Source organism: Stigmatopora argus, chromosome 10 (assembly GCF_051989625.1).
Source record: "Stigmatopora argus isolate UIUO_Sarg chromosome 10, RoL_Sarg_1.0, whole genome shotgun sequence".
In the NCBI taxonomy this organism is placed as follows: Eukaryota; Metazoa; Chordata; class Actinopteri; order Syngnathiformes; family Syngnathidae; genus Stigmatopora; species Stigmatopora argus.
In genome coordinates, this window is record NC_135396.1 from 710,015 (window position 1) to 731,795 (window position 21,781).

Consider the following 21,781-nt stretch of genomic DNA (forward strand, 5'->3'; position numbering starts at 1 on the left):
CATCATATTTTAGAGCTAAAAAAAAGTCCATTTTAAAAAGTCAACCGTCCTCTCCAGTCCAATCGGACTGGACTTCTATCGCCACCAAACCTGAACACTGATGTTTGGGCCAATGGGCACTTTTTTGAGTTACTGTGTCTTTAAAAGTATAATCAATGTCTCTTCTATCTTTTGAAGCCAAGTCATCACGTTGCACCAGTCCATAAATCCGGCGAGGAGGTCCGGCAGTGATCCTGGGCTCGATGGGTGTGTCCATCTCCTCCTCTTCCTCCTCCTCCTCTTCCTCCTCCTCCTCGTCTCCAGGCAGCAAAGCAAAGTTGCGACACTCTTCAAGTTTCGGCACGAGAGGAGCCGCATTGGAATGAAAAAGCAAAGGCAGGAAAACTCCGTCGTCTGAAGACGTAAAAGAACAAGGTCAGTTGCCCCTTTTTTTTTTACAACTTGATGAATTTATGAGTTTGTCGAGTCATTTCCGTGACCTCTTATTGGCTTTTAGTCACGTTGTTGCTGCCGGCTACTTGCTTGACGTACGTTATCACCTTTCGGAGATAGAAGTTCCCCCGCTTTGGCCCCACCCACCCCTAACACCCGCATTCTGTTGCTAAAACACAAGGCAAATACTAGCTAGTACTCCTTAACTTAACTCCTTGATGGCGGATTTTAGGTGGGGCAAATATGCTCTCAAAAACAATAAATAATCAAATGTACCCTAAAATGTTCATTAATATGTCCTGTCCCTTTATGAAATCCATCAAACTCAAAAAGTCCTGAATCTAAAAAAAACATTCAAAGAAATAGAAGGAAATTCATTTTTAAATTAATGCCCCCCCCCCCCCCCAATTAAATTGTTCCTTTTTAAGATTCAAAAAATGGAATGTAATTTTTAATTTCATTTTTTATCTGTATATAGTACTTTAAGTTCTATTTTTTCCAATTTTCTTTAGTTATTTTTTACTTTTTCAATACCAATTGGATTCTTTTGTGCATTCTTCCAATGCTTTATTTATTTTTGTTAAATATGAATTTAGTAAAAGTACAGGAAAATACACCCAAAAATAATTAAGCAATTAAACGTTTGTGATAATTCAGTTAAAGTTAAGTGAAAGAAAACAAGTTGGAAAATAAAATTTAAAAATGGGAAAATCATTTTTTTTAAATGATCAACAAAAAGTAGAAGAAATATATAAAAAAAAAAAATTTTATATCAAAGAATCAAAATTAAAGAAACAAAATTCCTGTTTTTATAATTTGCTTTTGAAAATCCCCAAAATACATTTTAAAAATCTCTATTTACCAGTATTGTTTTTTTTGTCATCATTGCTTTTTTTATTTTAGTATTTTCCCAGTTTTAGCTCATTTTTTATTTATTTCATGTTTAGATTCAGGACTACTAATTTAATTTCTGGTATTTCTAGATTGTTACGTTGCACCACGGCTTGAAACAAAAGTAGCAAATCAAAAAGCAGTTTAAAGGTTAAAAGGGTGAACTATTGATTGGGACTTTCACAAAGCTCTCATGATTTCATTTAAAAAAGCAATGCCACGCCCACTAAAGCTGTCTTTTTCCATTGGTTAGTTTGTTATCCATGTGACTGTTGAGATTAGAAGTTATTCAAGTGCCCATTTTCCCATCAATCAAATTTTAGTTCCGATTTTAATGTCAATTTCTAATGACTGTCCCATTATGTGTAATATTATTTATGCACTCCTGCGGCCACTTATGATAAAATCAAGGGGCCAACTTGGCTGGAATAGGCTCCAGCACTCCCGCAGACCTTGTCAAGGTAACCCACCTACAATTGAATGAATTATTATTACTACAATAATGAAAATATGGGTAATCCATGGCTATCGACCAAACATAGCTTGGAAAAAAATCAATTGGGAAGTCCAAAAATGCGCATTCCTGTTCAGGAATGTTGAAATCTTTGTCAAAAGCCCTCCAATTAAATCATTCCAGAATATTCTGGTGCTCGCCGAACTGAAACTGCTAATACTTTCTGTTCCTTTATAATTTTTCTCTGAGTCAGTAACGCCATGGTGACCTTTCCCCTCCTTTTTTTCTCCTCCAAAAACACCACCCGCAGCGTCATTTGGACCAATTCCCGTGAAAAATAAAAATAAAAACTAACGAAAGGAAAACATCCCGTTTCTTCCACCGGATCATGACTCCGCCACCGAGCTGAAAACATCCCAATGCAGTCCGGTGAGCCTCCGCCTCCTCCTGCTCCCCCTCCGCCATTAGCGCCCCCTCCGCCCCCTCCACCTCCTCCACCTCCTCCGCTCCCCCCGCCCCCGCCGCCGCCTCTCGCCCCGGGCGAGTCGAGGACGGACCCCCGGCGCGCCAGGATGCGGAACTTCAACTGGGAGACCCTCCCCAAGCACTCGGTCGTCGGCAAGCGCAACGTTTGGACGGAGGATGGGACGGACGGACAATACCAGTTGGACACCGACCGCATGGAGGAGCTGTTTAGCCGCCGCCGGAACCGGGAGGCCGCCGCCCTCGCCGGGAGACATCTGGCCGCCGCTATAGGACAACCGGTGAGTGCGGGAAGCGGGAAAAAATAATAATAATTCATAGCAGGAAAAAAAATCGCAAAATAGTGAATTCGCGAAAAGTGAATTTGCGATAATCGAGGGATTACTGTAGTCCCAAACCAATTGGAAGTCACCTAGAAATGCCACAAAATCATCACGAACGGACAAACAAACAAAAAATTAATAGGAAATAATCCTAAATTGACAGGAAGTGACCTAAAAGAACCCCAAAATGACAACTCACTGCTATTGACAACGATAGAGGTCCAATGAACTTCAACTGGCTGCGTCAAATGTCATATAAAATAGACCTATGAATTATATAAGGCTGTAAAAAAAAGGTGCAACAACGGATAGAATAAAGGTAAACATGATGACATCATCTTGCTTCACACGTTGCCTGCTTGTTTGCCGAAGGTTGGTTTGTGCTGTCATAGGAGAAATTTATCTTGTGTATAGTTCAAATGAAAAAAAAAAAACATATTCCAAAGGCCTCACTCAAGTTGTAGTTGCTGTTCTTCTTGTGGACACACACTTTGCAGTCCTACTCCTCCCTCATTGGCCAACCCGTGGATATTATCTCAAATCAAATCAGCACGTCCAGTATGACATAAACACGCAAAGTCAATTAGACAAACATTAAATACAGAAAAATGTTTAGAATTTCCTTAGAAATTCAACAACAACAAAAGAACTGTATTCTTACATTTTTCAGCTTTAATAGATCACTAGTGGTTGTTTATGATGACAATATTTTATAGTATTAAAGTCAATAATGACAAATCAATATAGAAAAATTGGTCAAATTCATTCAACGAGCAAAGGCATTAAAAAAAAGTACAATAATATTTACATTTATTTGCGTAATGCAGTTTAAGAGATTAAAAAGACACTACCAAGTCAATAAAAGTTACATGGTTTCATGAGTTCTACAACATTTCTAAAAATAATAAAATAAAACACAGTCCTCACAAGGTGTCTATTTATAGGTTTAAAAAAAAAGCAAACAAAGTCACCCTGAAATGTTTCATCCTCAAAATGTTGAAACCAGTAAAAACAAGCCCATTTCACAAGGGTCGCGGGGGTGCTAGAGCCCATCCTGGTACATTTTCATCCAATAAATAAAAATGGAGTACATCCTGGCACAGCATTATCGTGAGAGAACAGATTTTTTGTCTTTTTACTTTATGACTTCAAGCTGCTCATTTTAATGTCTCCTTTTCTTTGGTCAGGTGAGCGTCCTGAACGCCAAGAGGAGCATGAACATCGGCATTTTCCTCAAGCAGTTCAAGCGGTGAGTGATTCAGTCAGTCGGTTAGTCGCTGACGTTGGCGTGACGGCAGCACGCGGCGCAAGACAATAACGCCGCCTGCCAGTCACGTTCCGGCAGGCCTCGTCTCGTTTCCACGTGCTTCCTTGGCAATTTTTTATGCACTGGGTGATGTGAACAAAAATTCCGCTTAAGTCCACGTTTCTGCAGTATTTTGTCTCGGCCAGCCAGAGATGGCAAACGTAAGGCCCTCGAGCTGGAATGGGAATTTGTAGCTCATTTGTGGCATAGATAGAGTCAAATGCTTTTTGTGTTAAAATGACGAGGAAGTGACGCAAAATGAGTTCTTTGCAAGCTGGAGTTTCGCGATTGTTTACGTTTTTACGTAAATACGACCTGTTTCTTCATCAGAAAAAATTACAATTATTGATTTAAAAGGGGGAAAATCAGAAAATGTAATAATCTATACTTTTGATTTTATTTTGATCCTAAAACAGAAAGTTGGCACTCATGATTCACTTTCCCGGGCCACACAAAATGATGCGGCGGGCCAGATCTGGCCCCCGGACCGCCACTTTGACACGTCTGCACTAGATGGAGCTGTAGTAGTAGTGGTTAGGAGTTGTGTGATGCATCCACTAGATAGAGCTGTGCAAAAGGGAATTTCATCCAATGATGAACTAATATTGATCATATCTAAGGCACTCTGGCGAATAGTTGCAGCTTTATAGTGCAGAAAATATGCTACTCTGTTGATTAAACGCAAATTTCTAAGATAATCAGTCTGACGTGATCTTTATCTACCCGTCTTGTCGTTTTTTAATCCACAGGCCAGTGACCGATCTGATTAAGGAAATCCAAGATGGAAACGCCCTGGCTTTCCCGCCTGGGAAACTTCGAGAATTGGGAAAACTGCTGCCAGATGACGGGGAGGTGCCCACCACGCTTTGTCACTCCCACACCATGTTAAATATTCATGGCACACGCCTTGTTGTTATATACAACATATTTGGGAAACAATTTTTACCATGGGTTAGTTAAAACAAGGTGGTGCGGTGGGATGGTGGTTAGCACGTCCGCCTCACAGTTCCAAGACGGAGGTTCGAAGCTCCCCCGTGTAGAGTGTGGTGGTTGTGTGGGTTTTCCTCTGGTGCTCCGGTTTCCTCCCACATCCCAAAAACATGCATGCTAGGCTAACCGGACGCTAAATTGTCCGTGACTGTGGCCATCAATAAGCTAGAAAACTGACCACTCACTCATTATCTTTCCATTTTGTCAGCTCAAGGATCTCCTCAAATTTGACGGCGACCAATCGGCACTCCCAGATGCAGACCTGTTTATGCTGATGCTGGTCCAGATCCCCCAGTGAGAACTCTACGCTTTCCTTTGGAACCTTCCTACAGGTTATATTTCAATTCTTATTGGGTGACTGTGTTTTTTTTTCAGGTATGAAGAGCGTCTGAGTAGCTTGGTCCTCAAGGAGGAGTTTTTCCCTTTCATGGCCGAGATGAGAGATTTTATCGCCACTTTGAAAGCTGCAGGAAATGGTACCCTCATTTCACACACGTTTTTATTCTACGGACTAATACAGCGGTAGCTGTACTTGGGAAATTAATTCGTTTTACAAGTGCTTTCATAACCAGAGTTTTTCGTAACTAGAGACACATTTTGCAGCAATCCGTTCCAAGGTCCCTTAAAAGTAGTGTCCGACTACCTTTAAAACATTTTCAAAATGTCAAAAGTGGGTTCAGGGTTCACTTTTTTTGGGACATTTCTGAATAACCAGGAATAATGTTTTGCCTTTTGTAAGTTCCTTTGATTTTGTATCCTGAGAATTTTGTATGTAGAGACGTTTGTATGTAGAGACGTTTGTATGTAGAGACGTTTGTATGTAGAGACGTTTGTATGTAGAGACGTTTGTAAGTAGAGACGTTTGTAAGTAGAGGTGGCGCTGTACTTTGCGCAAAGTGAACTCTTCCTGCTTGTGTTGTTTAGAGCTTTTGGATTGTGACAGTCTGCACGCTGTGATCCGATTGGTTCTCAAGACCGGAAATTACATGAATGCTGTGAGTGAGTGATTCAGCGGCAGTAAATCATCATCGTCGTGCAATTCTTGTCTCGGCGGCACGTTAGCCGGGTCTTTTCTGGTCCCCAGGGCGGTTACGCGGGCAGCGCCGTGGGCTTCCGGATGGCCTCCCTGCTCAAGTTGGTGGACACCAAAGCCAACAAACCTGGGATGAATCTCATGCACTACGTGGTGATGGCAAGTGTGGCTTTCGCGCGACGGGACCATTTTGCTTTGCTTCCTCCGGGGTTCTGAAAAAATCACACTTTGCTGTTTTTCCGCAGCAAGCCCGGAATGCCGATCCTTCGCTTCTCAGCTTCCCCAAAGAACTCACGCACATTAAAGCCGCTGCAAGGTAAGCGTCGTGATGAGGGTTCTGTATGGATTTGAGGGGGAAACACACACAAAATCATTATCAGGCCGTTTTCTCAGAACACCACGGGGACAATTTAGCATTCCAGTTAGCCTAGCTATTATGTAGTTTTTCTCTGTGTTTGTGTGTGAACTTTGCATGTTGTCCACGGTCTTAACTGGAAGCCTCCCCGGACAAGAATTCCCAACTGGTCGTTTTGCGGTATCACTGAAATGGCGAGCAGTTCTTGGGCCTAAACCACGTGTCAAAGTGGTGGCCCGCGGGCCAAATCTGGCCCGCCGCATCATTTCGTGCGGCCCGGGAAAGTAAATCATGAGTGCTGACTTTCTGTTTTAGGATCAAATTCAAATGAAGAGTATAGATGTATATTAATTTTCCTGTTTTTTTTCCCCTTTTAAATCAAAAATTGTCATTTTTTAATCCATTTTTTCTGTGTTTTTAGTTCAAAAATCATTTTGTAAAATCTAAAAATATATAAAAAAAAGCTACAATAAACATTGTTTTAGATCTATAAAAAACGGAATATTCAGGGCTTTTAATCCAGTTCTTTTAATCCATTTGTAAAAATATATATCTAAATATTATATCTAAAATGGTCCGGCCCACGTGAAATCAAGTTGACGTTAAAGCGGCCCGCGAACCAACCCGAGTCTGACACCCTTGAAATGCTAATAACTAATTTCCACTTTTCTGTTTTCAGAATCAACCAAAGCGAAATTGAAGCAGAGTTTGATCGACAAGTCCGAAAAGTGGGCGACGCCAAAGCCAATACGTCCAAGCAGGAAGACCTCAAGTCTCAGATGGAGGATTTCCTCAAGGTTGGCTGAGGCCACGTCATCCTCCAAGTAGGCGACGCTTTTTTTCCGCTACGCTAAATCTCCCTCCCGGTCTCGGTTTAGGACGCCCGGGCTTGTTTGGACGAGGTGGAATCCGATCTCCAGGACCTTCGGGCCACCGGCGACGCGGTGGCGCAGTACTTTTGCGAGGACCCCGGCAAGTTCAGCCTGGAGGAATCTTGCTGCGTCTTTGACTCCTTTTGCGAGAGATTCCTGCGAGCCTTGCAGGTCCGAGCCGCGCCCCGTCGTGCCGCGACCCGTCGGAGGAAAGAATTTTAAAGGCGACGTGACACCCGACGGGTTTTATTTTTTTTCCCCGCAGGAGAACACGGCCCGAGAGATGGCGGAGGTGAAGCGGCGTCACCGAAACCGTCTGCAGAGCGTGGCCAAGCGCCGATCTACGGCCACCTGCTCCGTCAGAGACAAAGAAATGGAGGGCATCGCCTTGGAGTCCGTCCTGCAGGGATTCCTGACCAATCGGCTCCAGAGGAGGAGGTCGACCCAACCGGCGTCCGCTCACGGGAGCCCCCAGCCCGGGAGCCCTCAGTCCGGGAGTCCCCAGTCCGGGAGTCCCCAGTCCGGGAGCCCCCAGTCCGGGAGCCTTTCCGAGATGAGCTCTCGGCCGGACGCTCCCGAGGTAAAACGGCTGGGATCTTTGAAGAACGCGGCCGAGAAAGGATGGAATTCGGCGGGGGAACTCACCAGGACGCCTCGCCGACAGACGGCTAGCAACGCGGACGTCGCCTCGGAAACGGACAGCGGAGAAGAGGTCGTCCTCGGTGGCATCGAGGCGTCTGCCGGCAGTGCCCGGAGTCCATTAGTCTCCGTGGACGAGGACCATCTCCACGGCAATACCGAGGAAGAGGCTCAGAAACTGCGCGAAGTCTCCAAGAAGGTCTTGCTCTATCAGAATAGCCGGGGTAGCGTGGAATTTTCCGACCAAAACCCCAAATCGCCCGGAACGTCGATACCTCCGACCCGCCAGAGGACTTTAGACCTGGAGACGGACCGTTACCCCGGAGACCCCTCCAACGAGGACCTGGTCCAATTCCTGCTCAGCTCGCCGCCGTCCTCCAAACGGAACATTCCACGCAGGCACACGCTACCCCTCAAAGTCCAGAAGAAAGAGGAATGCGAGGGAGAGGACCAACACCCGCGGGTTTTCCCCCTGGCGGCCGCAGACGTCGGCCCGGAGACCACGCGGCCGTTCCAAACGGCGTCGGACTTTGCCGACCTACCTCAGAAAGGACAACCTGCGCCCGCCGAGAGCGACGGGGATGGTCAAGACCAGTGGCGGAAGCGCCGGGAGAACGGAGAAGCCGAGAGTTCGCCGAGTTCGCCGGCCCAGTCGGAGTCTGGCGGATATTTTTTTGGCTTTTGGAAGCGCCTGGGCGATTTCGGAAGGCCGCAGACCAGCAAGGAAAAGGGACCGCGGGTTGTCGGGACCGACGTGTGAGCCCGTTCGCCAATTCAAAAACAAGAGCGTGACGATGCGTCAAAATATCGGGATAAAAGCTTCTCCGACAATCTCGTTTGCAAAAAGTCACTTTGACTGGAATTGGGCGTCTAGAGTCGTCAATGGCGCTTAAACCCGAGCGTTCTCATCCGATATTGCTGCTTTTCATTGGAGGGCATTTACAAGTCATTTCCTGTTGGTTTTAAGTCACTTCCTTTTCCTTGGGGGACATTCCTGATCACTTCCTGTTCAGTGACCCAAAATGTAAATTTTTTTAAAATCGCAAAATATTTTTTTAAATCTAAAATGATGAATATAATAGAACTCAATGTTTACTTTTTTTTTTATTAAAAAAATCTATTTTTTGAAATAGTTAAGACACCCCCCTCCTTTTTAAAAATAAATAAAAGCCATGTCATTAAAAAATCCAAAATATAAGAAAATATTTGCCAATAAGGGGCTTCCTAACAGGATTTGTACAAAAGTCCATGTCTATAAATGATCATTTGTGGCAGCCCAGTTGGCAGAAATAATGGATAAAACCGTAATGAGTCGCAAGACCCTCCGTAACGGTCTTGTAGAGGCCACGATTAGGACTAAAAGGCCAAAACATGGTAGGTGGACCGTGGAGTAGGTGAACAAATGGATTCACGTTGAAGTCCATGATGAGAAGTGTAAGTGGATGTTGTTGAAGGTGTTGATGTGTTTGAGAAAAAACATAGAAATTAGAAAATATGTTTGCATAAAGAATAGTCAAGTATGTTGCTCGAAGGTTAATGAGAAATGAAAGGTTAGTCAAAAACCACAGAAACATCTAGAACAAGGCTCTCAATGTATCTTTTTTAGGTGTCACTTCAAAATTTCATTTTTATTCGTAATACTATAGAATGTTGCACATTTCTGTGTCGCGATAATCAATATCGGGAATCGTATCGCATGGCGGGATACCCTTATGGTTACCGTTATTGTTTTTTTTGTTTTTCATCCTTTTTTTGTTCCCCAGTGATGTCGTCAGATGAGTTGTTGCTCACCAACAATCCTGCCTTTGTTTTTTTTTAGAGGTGGGGGGCATTGGGGGGGCTTAACTGGGTCAGTGTTACAAAGACGGTCTGTCAATTCAGGCCTCGTTGTGTTGACGTTCCAACAGACAAACACCTGCAAACATACAATGTATCCATAAGAAGTCCAGTATAGTATACGTGTCTAAATAGATTGGTCGCCTCCACTGGACAAAAAAAAAAACGGCACTCAACAAAAATGCGAACATGCTTGTAAGTAGCGTCTTTTCCCGGTTATATTTGCTACTTTTATTTATTTTTCCCACTGTCACTGCCAACAGCTTGTCTTTTTTAGGCCTAAAAACTGTTGACATGTTACATTAACAGGTGCTTATTCTGTCTGTTGTTCTCTATTTTCCTTAACATATGATTATTTTTGATTTTGGATCAATTAAAACGCAATTTATACTCCAGTTCGACTTATATAGTCGTATTTTCCCCCTTTTATTGCGCATCCTTTGGCTAGTGCGACTCATTCATTTTCCAACCCGCTAACCTTGGCAAGGGGGTGCTGAACCCCACTACGGGGTCCACCCAGCCAATCGCAAGGCAGGGCACAATGACCCTGTAATAATCTCTAATGTGCTTTTGTGGGTTGGGGCAAAACAACTGGTTAGGAAGGCACTGGAAAATCCCCTAAAGCTAAACATCATCCTCCATTTTGGCTCGTGAAATCCCAAGTGAGTCCGAGTCGTACGGCTCGGTAGGAGTCACCTTCACGTCATCTGCGGCGGCCATGTTGGCGCTGCGGAGGCAGTCTCCGTGGCAACGAGGCAGGGATAGCGGGCTCAAGACTTACTCCCTCCCTCCCCCCGTCGGAATGGTCGCTATTGGAACCCTGATTTTAATTTGTTTTCGCCCCCTTATAATCTCTGAGCTAGAACGAGCTAGCCTCCCTCCTTTGTCCTTTTAAGGTGGAGTCTTCAACAAGAACCCCCTTTCCTTTTTTCAACCCCCCCTTTCCCTCTTCTTCCCTTTTTGTTGTTGTTGCATCACCAGCACTCTGACGGTCTGTACCGCTAGCCCCTCCCCCCCTTCGCTCCCTCCCTTTCCCGTCTGGCTCACTGTAGCCCCGCCCACCGTCTGTTGGACCAATGCGGCAAAGAGGCCACGCCCGTCGTCTCCTCCCCGACAGACCGTGCCCTTCCTTCCTTCCTTTCCTTTGCTTTCCTTTGCCTTGCCTTCCTTTCCTTTCCCCTCCTGGCTTCCCGTGCACGGTTTTTGGACTATCGGACGGAGTGCTACAATGGCGGTGGTTCTCCCGGTGGGTCCGCAATGCTGACGCCTCGGTCTCGTTCTCGGCCTCTATCCTCCGTTCGTGCTCGTCCCGCCGGCGGGGTTTCACGTGAGTACTCCTCCGCATACTTCCATTGCTCGTTCTTCTTTTTGTTGTTGTCGCTTTCTCGCTAGCCGTCCGTCCGACTCGGAATAACGGGCTGCGTACAATGTTTCCCATTTTCGGGCGGGTGGAAACGGGCATTTGGGAGCAGGTGTGCCCCTTTGCTGCAGTCTGGGGGGACGCGGGGTACGTGCTGATGGTGAGTCAGCTCCTTTTGCTTATGTCAAACGGAGAGATTTTGGGGGGGGCTAATTTCGGATGAAAGCGATGGTTCCGATATCGATGGTCGGCTTTTGGCATCCGTGCAAGCCCGCAGGACTACTTGGCATCGGCGGTTCCGAGTTCGAGTGCATTGGTGGGTGTCAAAGTGGTGGGGTGGGGGCCTTTGTGCGGTCCGCCGCCTCATTTGGTGGGGGCCCGTGAAAGCATCAAATTCAAATGAAAAATAGAGACAATATTGATTGTTTTAAAAACAAAAAAGGAAATTAAATACCTGTAAAATATTCCAGATACAAAAATATCTGATATTTTCATTGTTATTTTTGGATCAAAACATTATTTTTTTAAAGAAAATCTCAAAATAAATAGCTCAACGAACTAAACGGAATGTTTTCCGGGCGTAGTCCACCTTTCGCAAGAGGTCAGCTAGGAGAGGCTCCAGCACCCCGTGACCTTAACGAGGACAAGCGGTGTTGAAAATGATATATAGATATAAAAAAGGAAACATTCAATGTTTTGCCTTTCTCAGAAAAAAAGTTTTAAAAAACATTTTTTTGCAATCTAAAAAACTCCCTAACAAATCCTATCCCTTTTTTTCAATGTAAAATTCAGAAAATTAAATAAAACTAAAATATTTTCTCTTTTCCCCTTTTAATTTTCAATGTATACATTTATAAAATAAAAAAATACTCGCTGTTTAGAGAAAGAAAAGTACAAACAAACTATTTATGTTCTCCCTTTTTGATGAAAAACTGATTTAAAAATGGATTTTATTTCAAATAAATCCCCAAATACATGAGGATATTTGCTCAAAAAGAGCATTTGGAGGAATTTCAATGTCCCTCAATGGAGGATGAGAAAAGTTGTTCTTTCCAGCGCTAACTGAAATTAGCGAAAATCCTGCGAGAGGTCACGGGACGATTGGACTCTGTCTTTGTTGTCTCAACGAAACGCTGAGTCGCGCATTTGTCAGCTTTAGTCGGACGCTCAGCGATGAAAAGGACGCACGCGTCCGTGGTTGAAGTCAGCGACTTTTTGGGATGCCCTTCACGTCACGTCACGTCCCGTCACATGGCGGCCTTGATTCCCCCTCCTCATTTTCAAATTGCTCATTGTTGATCAACTTTGACATTAACGTCACTGTAAAATATGAGGCGTAAAACGGCGAGAGGCGCTTTTGCTGCCACGTCATTAATCTCAGCACGCAGCTGGTGGAAACGGATCCCCCGAGCGGCGCTCTATATTTAAACGTTGTCGTGCGCGTCGTCTTTTTTCGCCGCGCAAAACCTCATTTCGTGGCCGGATTGAGTCGAAATGGCTAAAAAGCAGACCAGGCCATGCTAACGCTAGCTTTGCGTGTTTTGAGGAAGACCCATTCTTCACGTGAACTTCTTGGAATGCGGCCTGTTTATGAAACCACTCTGGAAATAACGCTAGCTCATCGTCGGAAACATTTCTATTATCGTCATTTGTCACCTGGTTGCGGAAGAAATTTGTAAACAGATGCTAAGTGTTAAAAATTCATTCTGCAAATATGTCACATGATTCTCGTATGGAGTCAAAATCGGTCTGAAATGATCTTCAAAATTGTTTTTGGTGGAAATAAGCAAAAGTTGACTTCACTTGAATTGAAATGCTAATGCTAATGTTATAAAACCTGCCATTTGATTTTTAAATAACTTCACGATTGACTTCTGATTGTCCTTTTCAGATGGTTTGCACTAAAAAGTGAGAAAGTTACAATGCTGTTATTGAAACATAAAACATATTTACTTTAGCGTTTTAGGGTCACATTGTTCTAAATGTACTTTTGCATGAATCTTTGTCAGGTGGGGCATCCGTCGGCTGGAACGTCGGCATCGGCGGGGTCCATGGCCAAGCGCGAGAGCGGCGGTAGCAGTCCGGTGGTCCGGCAGATCGACAAGCAGTTTCTGGTGTGCAGCATCTGCCTGGATCGCTACCACAACCCCAAAGTCCTGCCGTGTCTGCACACCTTCTGCGAAAGGTACAAATCAACTAGCATCGTCTTTCACACTGTCATTTATCATCATTATTAGTAGTGTTAGTACAGTAATCCCTCGATTATCGCGGTTAATGCAGACCAGGCATGGCCGTGCTAAACGAAAAACCGCAAAATAGAGTCGCCGCCAATGTTCCCTCTAATTTTTTGTTTGTCTGGGCAGAAAGACAACCTCCCTGAGCACACTGAGTACCAGTGTGAGCAACATAATCATTGCTCGCTATGGGCACACACCAGTATCACACCTGCCATAAGCAGGTGTATGTTTACTACACATAAATGATTTAGTAATAATAAAATGTAATGATTAATATCTATGAATGGGCGGCCCGGCGGATGAGTGGTTCGCGCGTCGGCCTCACAGCTAAAAAAAAAAGGCATTTTATTTTGTGCGCTCCATATGATTTGCTGTGCGCAGAGAAGACGAGAGTAGTGCGCAATTGCGCACGCGCGCAGCTTAGAGGGAACATTGCTCACCGCCATTTAATTTTTATTTTTTTTTTAACTTCAATGTTCATCATATTTTACTCACTGGCTATCATTGACGCCACTAAATAGCCAATCCATGTGGTCTGTGAGGGGAAATATTGCAAAAAAAAAAAAAAGACAAAAAAATCACCCCGAAAAATGGGGAAAAAAAATTGACAATTTGACAAAAAACAGGGGCCGCCATTTTTAGAAGAAAAGCTTGCTGTTAAAATGATTAGGGCCACGTTTCAAACGATTAATGGCATGAAAGTAAGGTTTCAATTCAGGCTTTAGGGATTTTTGGGTGGGTATTAAGGTATTAAAAATCTTGTCATTTTGCTGAAATCTGAGCTAATCCACGTCATCTTCTAATTCTCCCGCCTGGGCAGATGTCTCCAGAACTACATCCCGCCGCAATCCCTGACGCTGTCGTGTCCGGTGTGCCGTCAGACGTCCATCCTGCCCGAGAGGGGCGTGTCGGCCCTGCAGAACAACTTCTTCATCACCAACCTGATGGAGGTGCTGCAGCGAGAGCCCGAGTGCAGCCGACCCGAAGCCCGCAACGTGCTGGAGACGGCCAGCGCCGCCACCGCTTGTCAGCCCCTCTCGTGTCCCAACCACGAGGGCAAGGTGAGCGTCCGTCCAGTGAGTCGGTGATAAAAAAAAACAAAGAGGAGAGTAGGGCATCGAGTGCTCTTGTGCGCCCTCCGCAGGTGATGGAGTTCTACTGCGAGTCGTGTGAGACGGCCATGTGTCTGGAGTGCACGGAAGGCGAGCACAGGGAGCACGTGACGGTGCCGCTGAGGGACGTCCTGGAGCAGCACAAGTCGGCGCTCAAGAACCAGCTGGACACCGTTCGCAACAGGTCGGAAAAAAATGGCGCCCCGCTGCCTATGACGGCCAATTGTGGAATTGCACTCTGATTGGATTGGATAACTTTATTCATCCCGTATTCGGGAAATTTCGTTGTCACAGTAGCAAGAGGGTGAGGATGCAGGAATAGGAAAGGCATTTTAGACATAAATAGATAGGTAATAAGTAAGTTAATAAATAAATACATGAATAAATATAGAAATAAATAAGCGTGTCTCTGAAGTATGTGTATATATGTATGTATGTATGTATGTATGTATGTATGTATATATATATGTATGTATATGTGTATGTATGTATATATATATAAATATATATATATACATACATATATACATATATACACATATACACATATACACATCTACATATCTACATAGCTACATATATACATATATACATACATGCATATATACATACATACATACATACATACCTACATACATACATACATACATACATACATACATATATACATACATACATATACATACACACATACACATATACATACACTCGTTTTGTTTTGAATAACTGTCCGTCGTAGTGACCACTGCCTATAAATGCACAACACGTACTCGATGACATGTCCAATCAATTTGGAGCGGGAAGGATGGCAGCCAACGCGTACTCGAAGGCGCTATGGATTGCTCCGACGAGGGATTTGAAGTAGTTAGCAGATAATTATTTGTACGCTAAGCAGATTTGGTCATGAAAATTGACCCTAATTCCTCTTTTGTTGTCGGCTGCCTTGGCCACGCCCATCAACTACAGATGTCGTCACGGCCAGAATGCTAGCATGCTATTAGGCGAGCGGTTATCTCGCCGCCGTGCGACTATTACGCCATTTTGTCAACATTTACGAGCACAGGAACGCTAGATATGATCATCCATTCTGGTTGTGATGTCACAACCAGAATGGCTGAAAATTGTGGGCGTTTCCTCGTGCATTGTTTTGCGTGGTAAACTCCCAAAGCCAGATTTGAGTGCCAAATTCCTTTTCCAGCTGCAAAATGACTTTAGTGCAGTCATGTTTTGACATGCCAACCGTTCATAGCACCTTTAGAAAAGTTTATTTTGATAGAGATATCCTTTCTGGTTGGGATGCCATCACCAGAATTGCTGGGAAAAGGGTGGACGTTCCTCCATGCTTTGTGTTTTAGTTAAAAACTCTGAAATACTTAAAAACATGCAGACTTTTTTGTAAATTGTGTCTAAAAAAACAGTTTTCTGAGTGCAACAGCTTCAGTTTGGAGACTTTTTACAGCGGGTGTGGCCGTAATTATCAGCCATTCTTGGCCTTTCCAGACTCCCTCAGCTGACGGCGGCCGTGGATCTGGTGACGGAGATCTCCAAGCAGCTGACGGAGCGCAAGGACGGCGCGGTGACGGAGATCCAGGCCACCTTCGAGGAGCTGGAGAAAGCCCTGCGCCAGCGCAAGGAGGCCCTGGTGGCCGAGGTGGAGAACATCTGCGGCACCAAGCAGAAGGTGCTGCAGGCCCAGCTCAGCTCGCTGCTGCGGGGCAAGGAGAACATCCAGAGCAGCTGCGACTTCACCGAGCAGGCGCTCAGTCACGGCAGCGCCGCCGAAGTGCTGCTGGTCCAAAAACAGATGGGCGAGCGGGTGAGCGCCCTGGCGCGACAGGGTTTCCCCGAGCAGCCTCAGGAGAACGGACACCTGGAGTGCCAGGTGGGTCGCCACTCTCTCAAATGCTTGTTTGTTATAGATGTAATACCCGTGTTTGTCCGCCAGATGACGACAATAGCCCGTTATACCGGGGCCAAAAGCCGTCCACTTTGTAGTACATTTAGACCAAGTGTCAGACTCGGGTTGGTTCGCGGGTCACGTCAACTCGATTTCATGTGGGCTGGACCATTTTAGATATAATATTTAGATATTTAAAAAAAAAATGATTAAAAGAACTGGATCAAAAGGCCCTGAATATTCTGTTTCTTATAGATAAAAAAAATGTTTATTTGAGCTTTTTTTCTTTGTAAGGTAAAATCTTTTAATCGATTTCAAAAGGAAACCAAATTTTTCTTTATGTTCCATATTAAAGTGGAAATTAAAAAATATTTTCATATATTTTTTAGATTTTACAAAATGATTTTTGAACTAAAAACACAGAAAAAAATGACAATTATTGATTTAAAAGGGGGAAAATCAGGAAATATAATATACATCTATATCTATCATTTTAATTTGATCCTAAAACAGAAAGTCATGATTTACTTTCCCGGGCCACACAAAATGATGCGGCGGGCCAGATTTGGCCCCCGGGCCGCCACTTTCACACCTGTGTTTTAGACTTTTACGTGTGCCCTATGTGTGTAGGTGAAAATATGTGCCATGTTGGATTTTTACAGTTTTTAATCGCTTAAAGAGGGAATTCAAAATAAAATAATGGATAAGAAAATGCATTTACTTTTTGCCGTTAACGTCCGCCCCCGGCAGGTGGAGACGGACGGCCTGCGGCGCTCCATCCAGAACCTGGGCGTGCTGATCACCACGGGCGCGGTGGGCCACACCAGCGTGGCCACCGGCGAAGGCCTGCGCCACGCGCTGGTGGGCCAGCCCACCGCCGTCACCGTCACCACCAAGGACAAGGACGGCGAGCTGGTCCGGACGGGCAATGCCTGCCTGCGCGCCCGCATCGCCTCGGCCGAGGGGACGGAGGCGGCCCGCCCCGAGGTGGCCGACAACAAGAACGGCACCTACGAGGTGGCCTACACGGCCCGGGCCGAGGGCGAGTTCGTCTTCTCGCTGATGCTCTACGGGCAGCACGTGCGCGGCAGCCCCTTCCGCCTGCGCGCCGTCAAGCCCTGCGACGTGCTGCAGTCGCCCGACGACGTCAAAAGGCGGGTGAAGTCGCCCGGCGGCGGAGGCGGTCACGTCCGCCAGAAGGCCGTCCGGAGGCCCTCCAGCATGTACAGCACCACCAAGAAGAAGGAGAACCCCATCGAGGACGAGCTCATCTACAGAGTGGGTCAGTGAACGCCTCGTTCTTATCCGAAAAGGAAATGAATGAAGGAATATTCATTTATTTTCAAGTATCAACGCCAGTGACGGTGACGTGAATCATTATATTACAATGTTAAAAAATGGTCCATTAAGATCAATTAAATTAATTCAAAAAATACCAATATTTTTTTTACCTTGATTAAATTAATTAAAAAAACACCAATATTTTTTTTTCCTTGATTAAATTAATTAAAAACATACCAATAAAATGTTTACCTTGATTAAATTAATTAAAAAATACCAATAAAATGTTTACCTTGATTAAATTAATTAAAAAATACCAATAAAATGTTTACCTTGATTAAATTAATTTAAAAAATACCAATACAAATTTTACCTTGATTAAATTAATTAAAAAAATACCAATACAAATTTTACCTTGATTAAATTAATTAAAAAAATACCAATAAAAATTTTACCTTGATTTTGTCAACCTAAAATCAACGTAAAAAAATAACATTTGCAAAATCAGTTCTAATTGAAATACAGAATACTTCATAAAATACTATGATAATCAACCCCAAAAAATGTAAAAAAATTCCAACTTTGGTTTTGTGTTGGACAGGAACACGAGGTCGCGACAAAGGCGAGTTTACCAACCTGCAGGGCATCTCGGCCTCCAACAACGGCCGCATCGTGGTGGCCGACAGCAACAACCAGTGCATCCAGGTGGCGCCCTACTCCACAAAAAAACCCAAAGCGCCCGTCAAGGGCCACTTAGGACACTCCGCCCTAACCCCCACGCCCTCCTTCAGGTCTTCTCCAACGACGGGCAGTTCAAGATGAGGTTCGGGGTCCGGGGCCGCTCCCCCGGCCAGCTGCAGCGCCCCACGGGGGTGACGGTGGACGTAAACGGCGACATCGTGGTGGCCGACTACGACAACCGCTGGATCAGCATTTTCTCCTCGGACGGAAAGTTCAAGGTGAGGCCACGAGAGGGCGCTTCGACGGCACGTCATGCATCGTATTAAAATACTACTTTTAGCTGCAAAAAATGGCTATCCAAATTTGAGGCCAGTTCAGGGCACCCGTCGTAACAGGTATGCGCTCTTTTGGCAGAGCAAAATCGGAGCGGGTCGTCTGATGGGTCCGAAAGGCGTGGCCGTGGACAAGAACGGACACATCATCACGGTGGACAACAAGGCCTGCTGCGTTTTCATCTTTCAGGCCAACGGGAAGCTGGTCACCAAGTTCGGAGCCAAGGGGACTTCCGATCGACATTTTGCAGGTAGCCCACCTTCAAATGACTACATACACAATTAAATCAATCTAAATGCATACAATATTTATACATTTCATACTTTTCTATAAAAAGATAAATAAAGTAACAGTCTATACACGTTAGCAACATTCGCAACAACTAAATTCAGCCTAAGCAGCCAAATTCAGTGCGTCTTTGTAATTCTGATTTCTTTGTCTTTTGACTTTTGACCCTTTCGCCACCCAACAAATACGATCAATTTTCCGCAAAATTATTTTCCTGACACCCCTGATCTTTGACCTAATTTTCCAAACTACATCCACCTTTTTTCTTTTATATGACAAACATCTTGCAAGATTGATAATAATCTCTACATTGGTTCCCAGGTATTTCCAACACCACCAAAAAAAGCAAACTTGTATGATAAGTCATACTTTTTTTAGTAAAAGCTTCATATCCAAGGTCTTTTTGTACTAAAATGCGCTCCTTTATCAAGTCTTTAAGTTTGTCGAATACAATTGTTGATTTTTGGGTGTCTGTTTTGTATCTGCATCATGTCTCACTTTTCTTCTTCTTCTTCCGTCTACTTTTCTTTTAGACAAAAGTGGCGCAAATGTGGCCCTGGAGCAAAAGCTGACCAAATCAGGCCCAGTTTTCAGTGAGTCCATTTCAGCCAGCGACTTGCCTCGTCCTGGAAATAAACCATCATTTCCCCTTTCCTCTCTTTCAGGTCCTCATTTTGTGGCCGTCAACAGCAAAAACGAAATCATCGTGACCGACTTCCACAACCACTCGGTCAAGGTACCTCTTTTCCACGTTCTGGGTCGTTCCTGGCGTCTCCTCCGCCTGACCACCTTTTTTTCGTCTCCGTCCCACTCAGGTGTACAACGCGGACGGCGAATTTCTCTTTAAGTTCGGCTCGCACGGGGAGGGCAACGGTCAGTTCAACGCCCCCACCGGAGTGGCCGTCGACTCCAACGGGAACATCATCGTGGCCGACTGGGGAAACAGTCGCATACAGGTTACAAAAAGATTTAATTTTCTTTTTAAATTCAAAATTTGTCACCCAGAAATTCTATTGGTGACATGCCAACTAGCATGGATGCTCATGTCTAGCTAGCTAGCTAGTATTACACCCTGCATTTAATCTTAAAACACAGGGAGAAATAATCCGAACAGTGATCCGTTGTTGTTTCTTCAATCCAACTTTACTGTAATGACTAAAAATCTCCCGTGCCTCAAGCTATGTGCTAAGACATCAATAATCGAATACCGATATTCTTTAACATGCCACACACTTGCCATATGAATCAAAGGATCAACAATCGAACACCGATAAACACATCCAATCCAAACTCGTCGTACATTCTCAACATGCAATCGTTAATAACGTACACACTTTAGCATGTCACACTAGCACGACGAAAATAGCGCGTCTTTGAATAGCATGCTAGCGTGGACTTTCCAGCTGGGAAAACTTTTGCCCGTCTTTTGGTCTTTCAGGTGTTTGACAGCGCGGGCTCCTTCCTGTCTTACATCAACACCACGGCGGACCCCCTGTACGGCCCCCAAGGACTGGCCCTCACCTCCGACGGCCACGTGGCGGTGGCCGACTCGGGTAACCACTGCTTCAAGGTGTACCGCTACCTGCAGTAGACCGAACGGCGGCTCTTTATTGGCCGACTTAAAGGGCCACGCGCACGACCAAAACAAGGTGCGTGCGTTGAGTAGACTCAAGTATTTGACCAGCCACATCCAGTTCATTTCTGTAAATAGTCGAGGTCATCGTCGGTTTCAAAGCGTGCGCTCGCACTCAAAAGAAAACGCGGGGAACGGAACGGACAGAGAAAAACAAAAGAAAGCTCAAATTCTGCGAAGAATCGGCGTTGTTTTTGTAAGAAGGGAATTCTGACGTTGGTGAGAAGTACATTTCTGACCTCTGCATACCTGTCAACCTCTGCCGATAACTGCCCTTATAAATGATTATGATTCCCCTTACAAACCCCCCAAAAACCTTACAAACACTGTACGAGTCGTACGGTGTTTGTAAGGTTTTTTTGGGGGTTTGTAAGGGGAATCATAATCATTTATAAGGGCAGTTATCGGCAGAGGATGACAGGTATGCCTCTGTGACATTGACCTTTGACCAAAATGTAAGACAAACACCCACAAACCATACTATTTTATGTAAAATTTGGTGCAAAACGACACATTTGTAGATCTCCAATGTAAAACCAAAGGAAAAATGTCATTTGAACAATACGGACGGCGGCGAACGAGTTAAATCGTCGCCTCCGACTCCATTCCGTCAAAATATGACATCATATCGGGATGGCTGGCTTTTCTTTTGGGTGCGCGCCGCCTCTCCTTTCGCTTCACGCCGCTTCACGTCGCTTTTTTTTTTTTGCCACAGCAGAAATAACAAGATGGCCGCCACCTTGTACTTAGTGTACATAGCCAAATGTGTATTATTGTGTACATAAATTAGACCCCGACGTGCTTTTCCAAGCCGTAGAAGAAGAATATTTATTGCATTTTAAGCAGCACAACAAGCATTTTTTTGGTCACATTTTTGCTTTTTGGGGTTTATAAAATGAGGATGAGGAAGCGGATACAGAGGGGAAGCTTATTTATTTCTTTTTTCTTTTTTTTTTTACACTTTATTTCGTTTAATTGATGTGCTTTTTTCCCACCGGCCTTTGTATTTTTTGTGTATTTATTTGAATATGTAAGGATATGTCATCTTTTAATGAATTGGATGCCATTGACGGAGGTACACGTCCATTCCATTTATGACGTCTATGGAAGTTAATGAGACTGAAAAATGAGAATTCACAGACAGCGCTGAGTCTGGGTTCAATGTATTAGACGTGTATGGTTGTCAATGGCAACAATGAGTTAAAAGATTTACTATTGAATCAGTATTAAAAGTAACTTAAGTAAATAATGGCAGAATCGCTTTAAAACAATAATTTTTCGAGCAGATTTTTAAGTCAATACATTTCAGACTTTGATACTACATGCACAAATTAAATAACAGAAA

At 44.4% G+C, this 21,781-nt stretch overlaps 2 protein-coding genes across 2 annotated transcripts; both read left to right on the forward strand.

Annotated features, from left to right (window-relative positions):
* Positions 1–87: 87 nt before the first annotated feature.
* Positions 88–10,009, forward strand: fhdc4 (FH2 domain containing 4). Its single transcript, XM_077610544.1, has 12 exons — positions 88–414; positions 2,088–2,541; positions 3,771–3,832; positions 4,639–4,741; positions 5,088–5,173; positions 5,255–5,355; positions 5,804–5,874; positions 5,964–6,075; positions 6,162–6,228; positions 6,947–7,064; positions 7,146–7,310; positions 7,405–10,009. Exons 2-12 carry the CDS (start codon positions 2,197–2,199, stop codon positions 8,536–8,538), a joined length of 2,364 nt encoding a protein of 787 aa, XP_077466670.1. The 5' UTR covers positions 88–414; positions 2,088–2,196; the 3' UTR covers positions 8,539–10,009.
* A 689-nt stretch (positions 10,010–10,698) lies between these two features.
* LOC144083071 (tripartite motif-containing protein 3-like) lies at positions 10,699–20,720 on the forward strand. Its single transcript, XM_077610545.1, has 13 exons — positions 10,699–10,941; positions 12,984–13,159; positions 14,032–14,272; positions 14,356–14,507; positions 15,824–16,205; positions 16,971–17,502; positions 18,103–18,206; positions 18,293–18,460; positions 18,597–18,765; positions 19,337–19,396; positions 19,469–19,539; positions 19,619–19,759; positions 20,242–20,720. Exons 2-13 carry the CDS (start codon positions 13,026–13,028, stop codon positions 20,392–20,394), a joined length of 2,307 nt encoding a protein of 768 aa, XP_077466671.1. The 5' UTR covers positions 10,699–10,941; positions 12,984–13,025; the 3' UTR covers positions 20,395–20,720.
* The last annotated feature ends 1,061 nt before the right edge of the window (positions 20,721–21,781 follow it).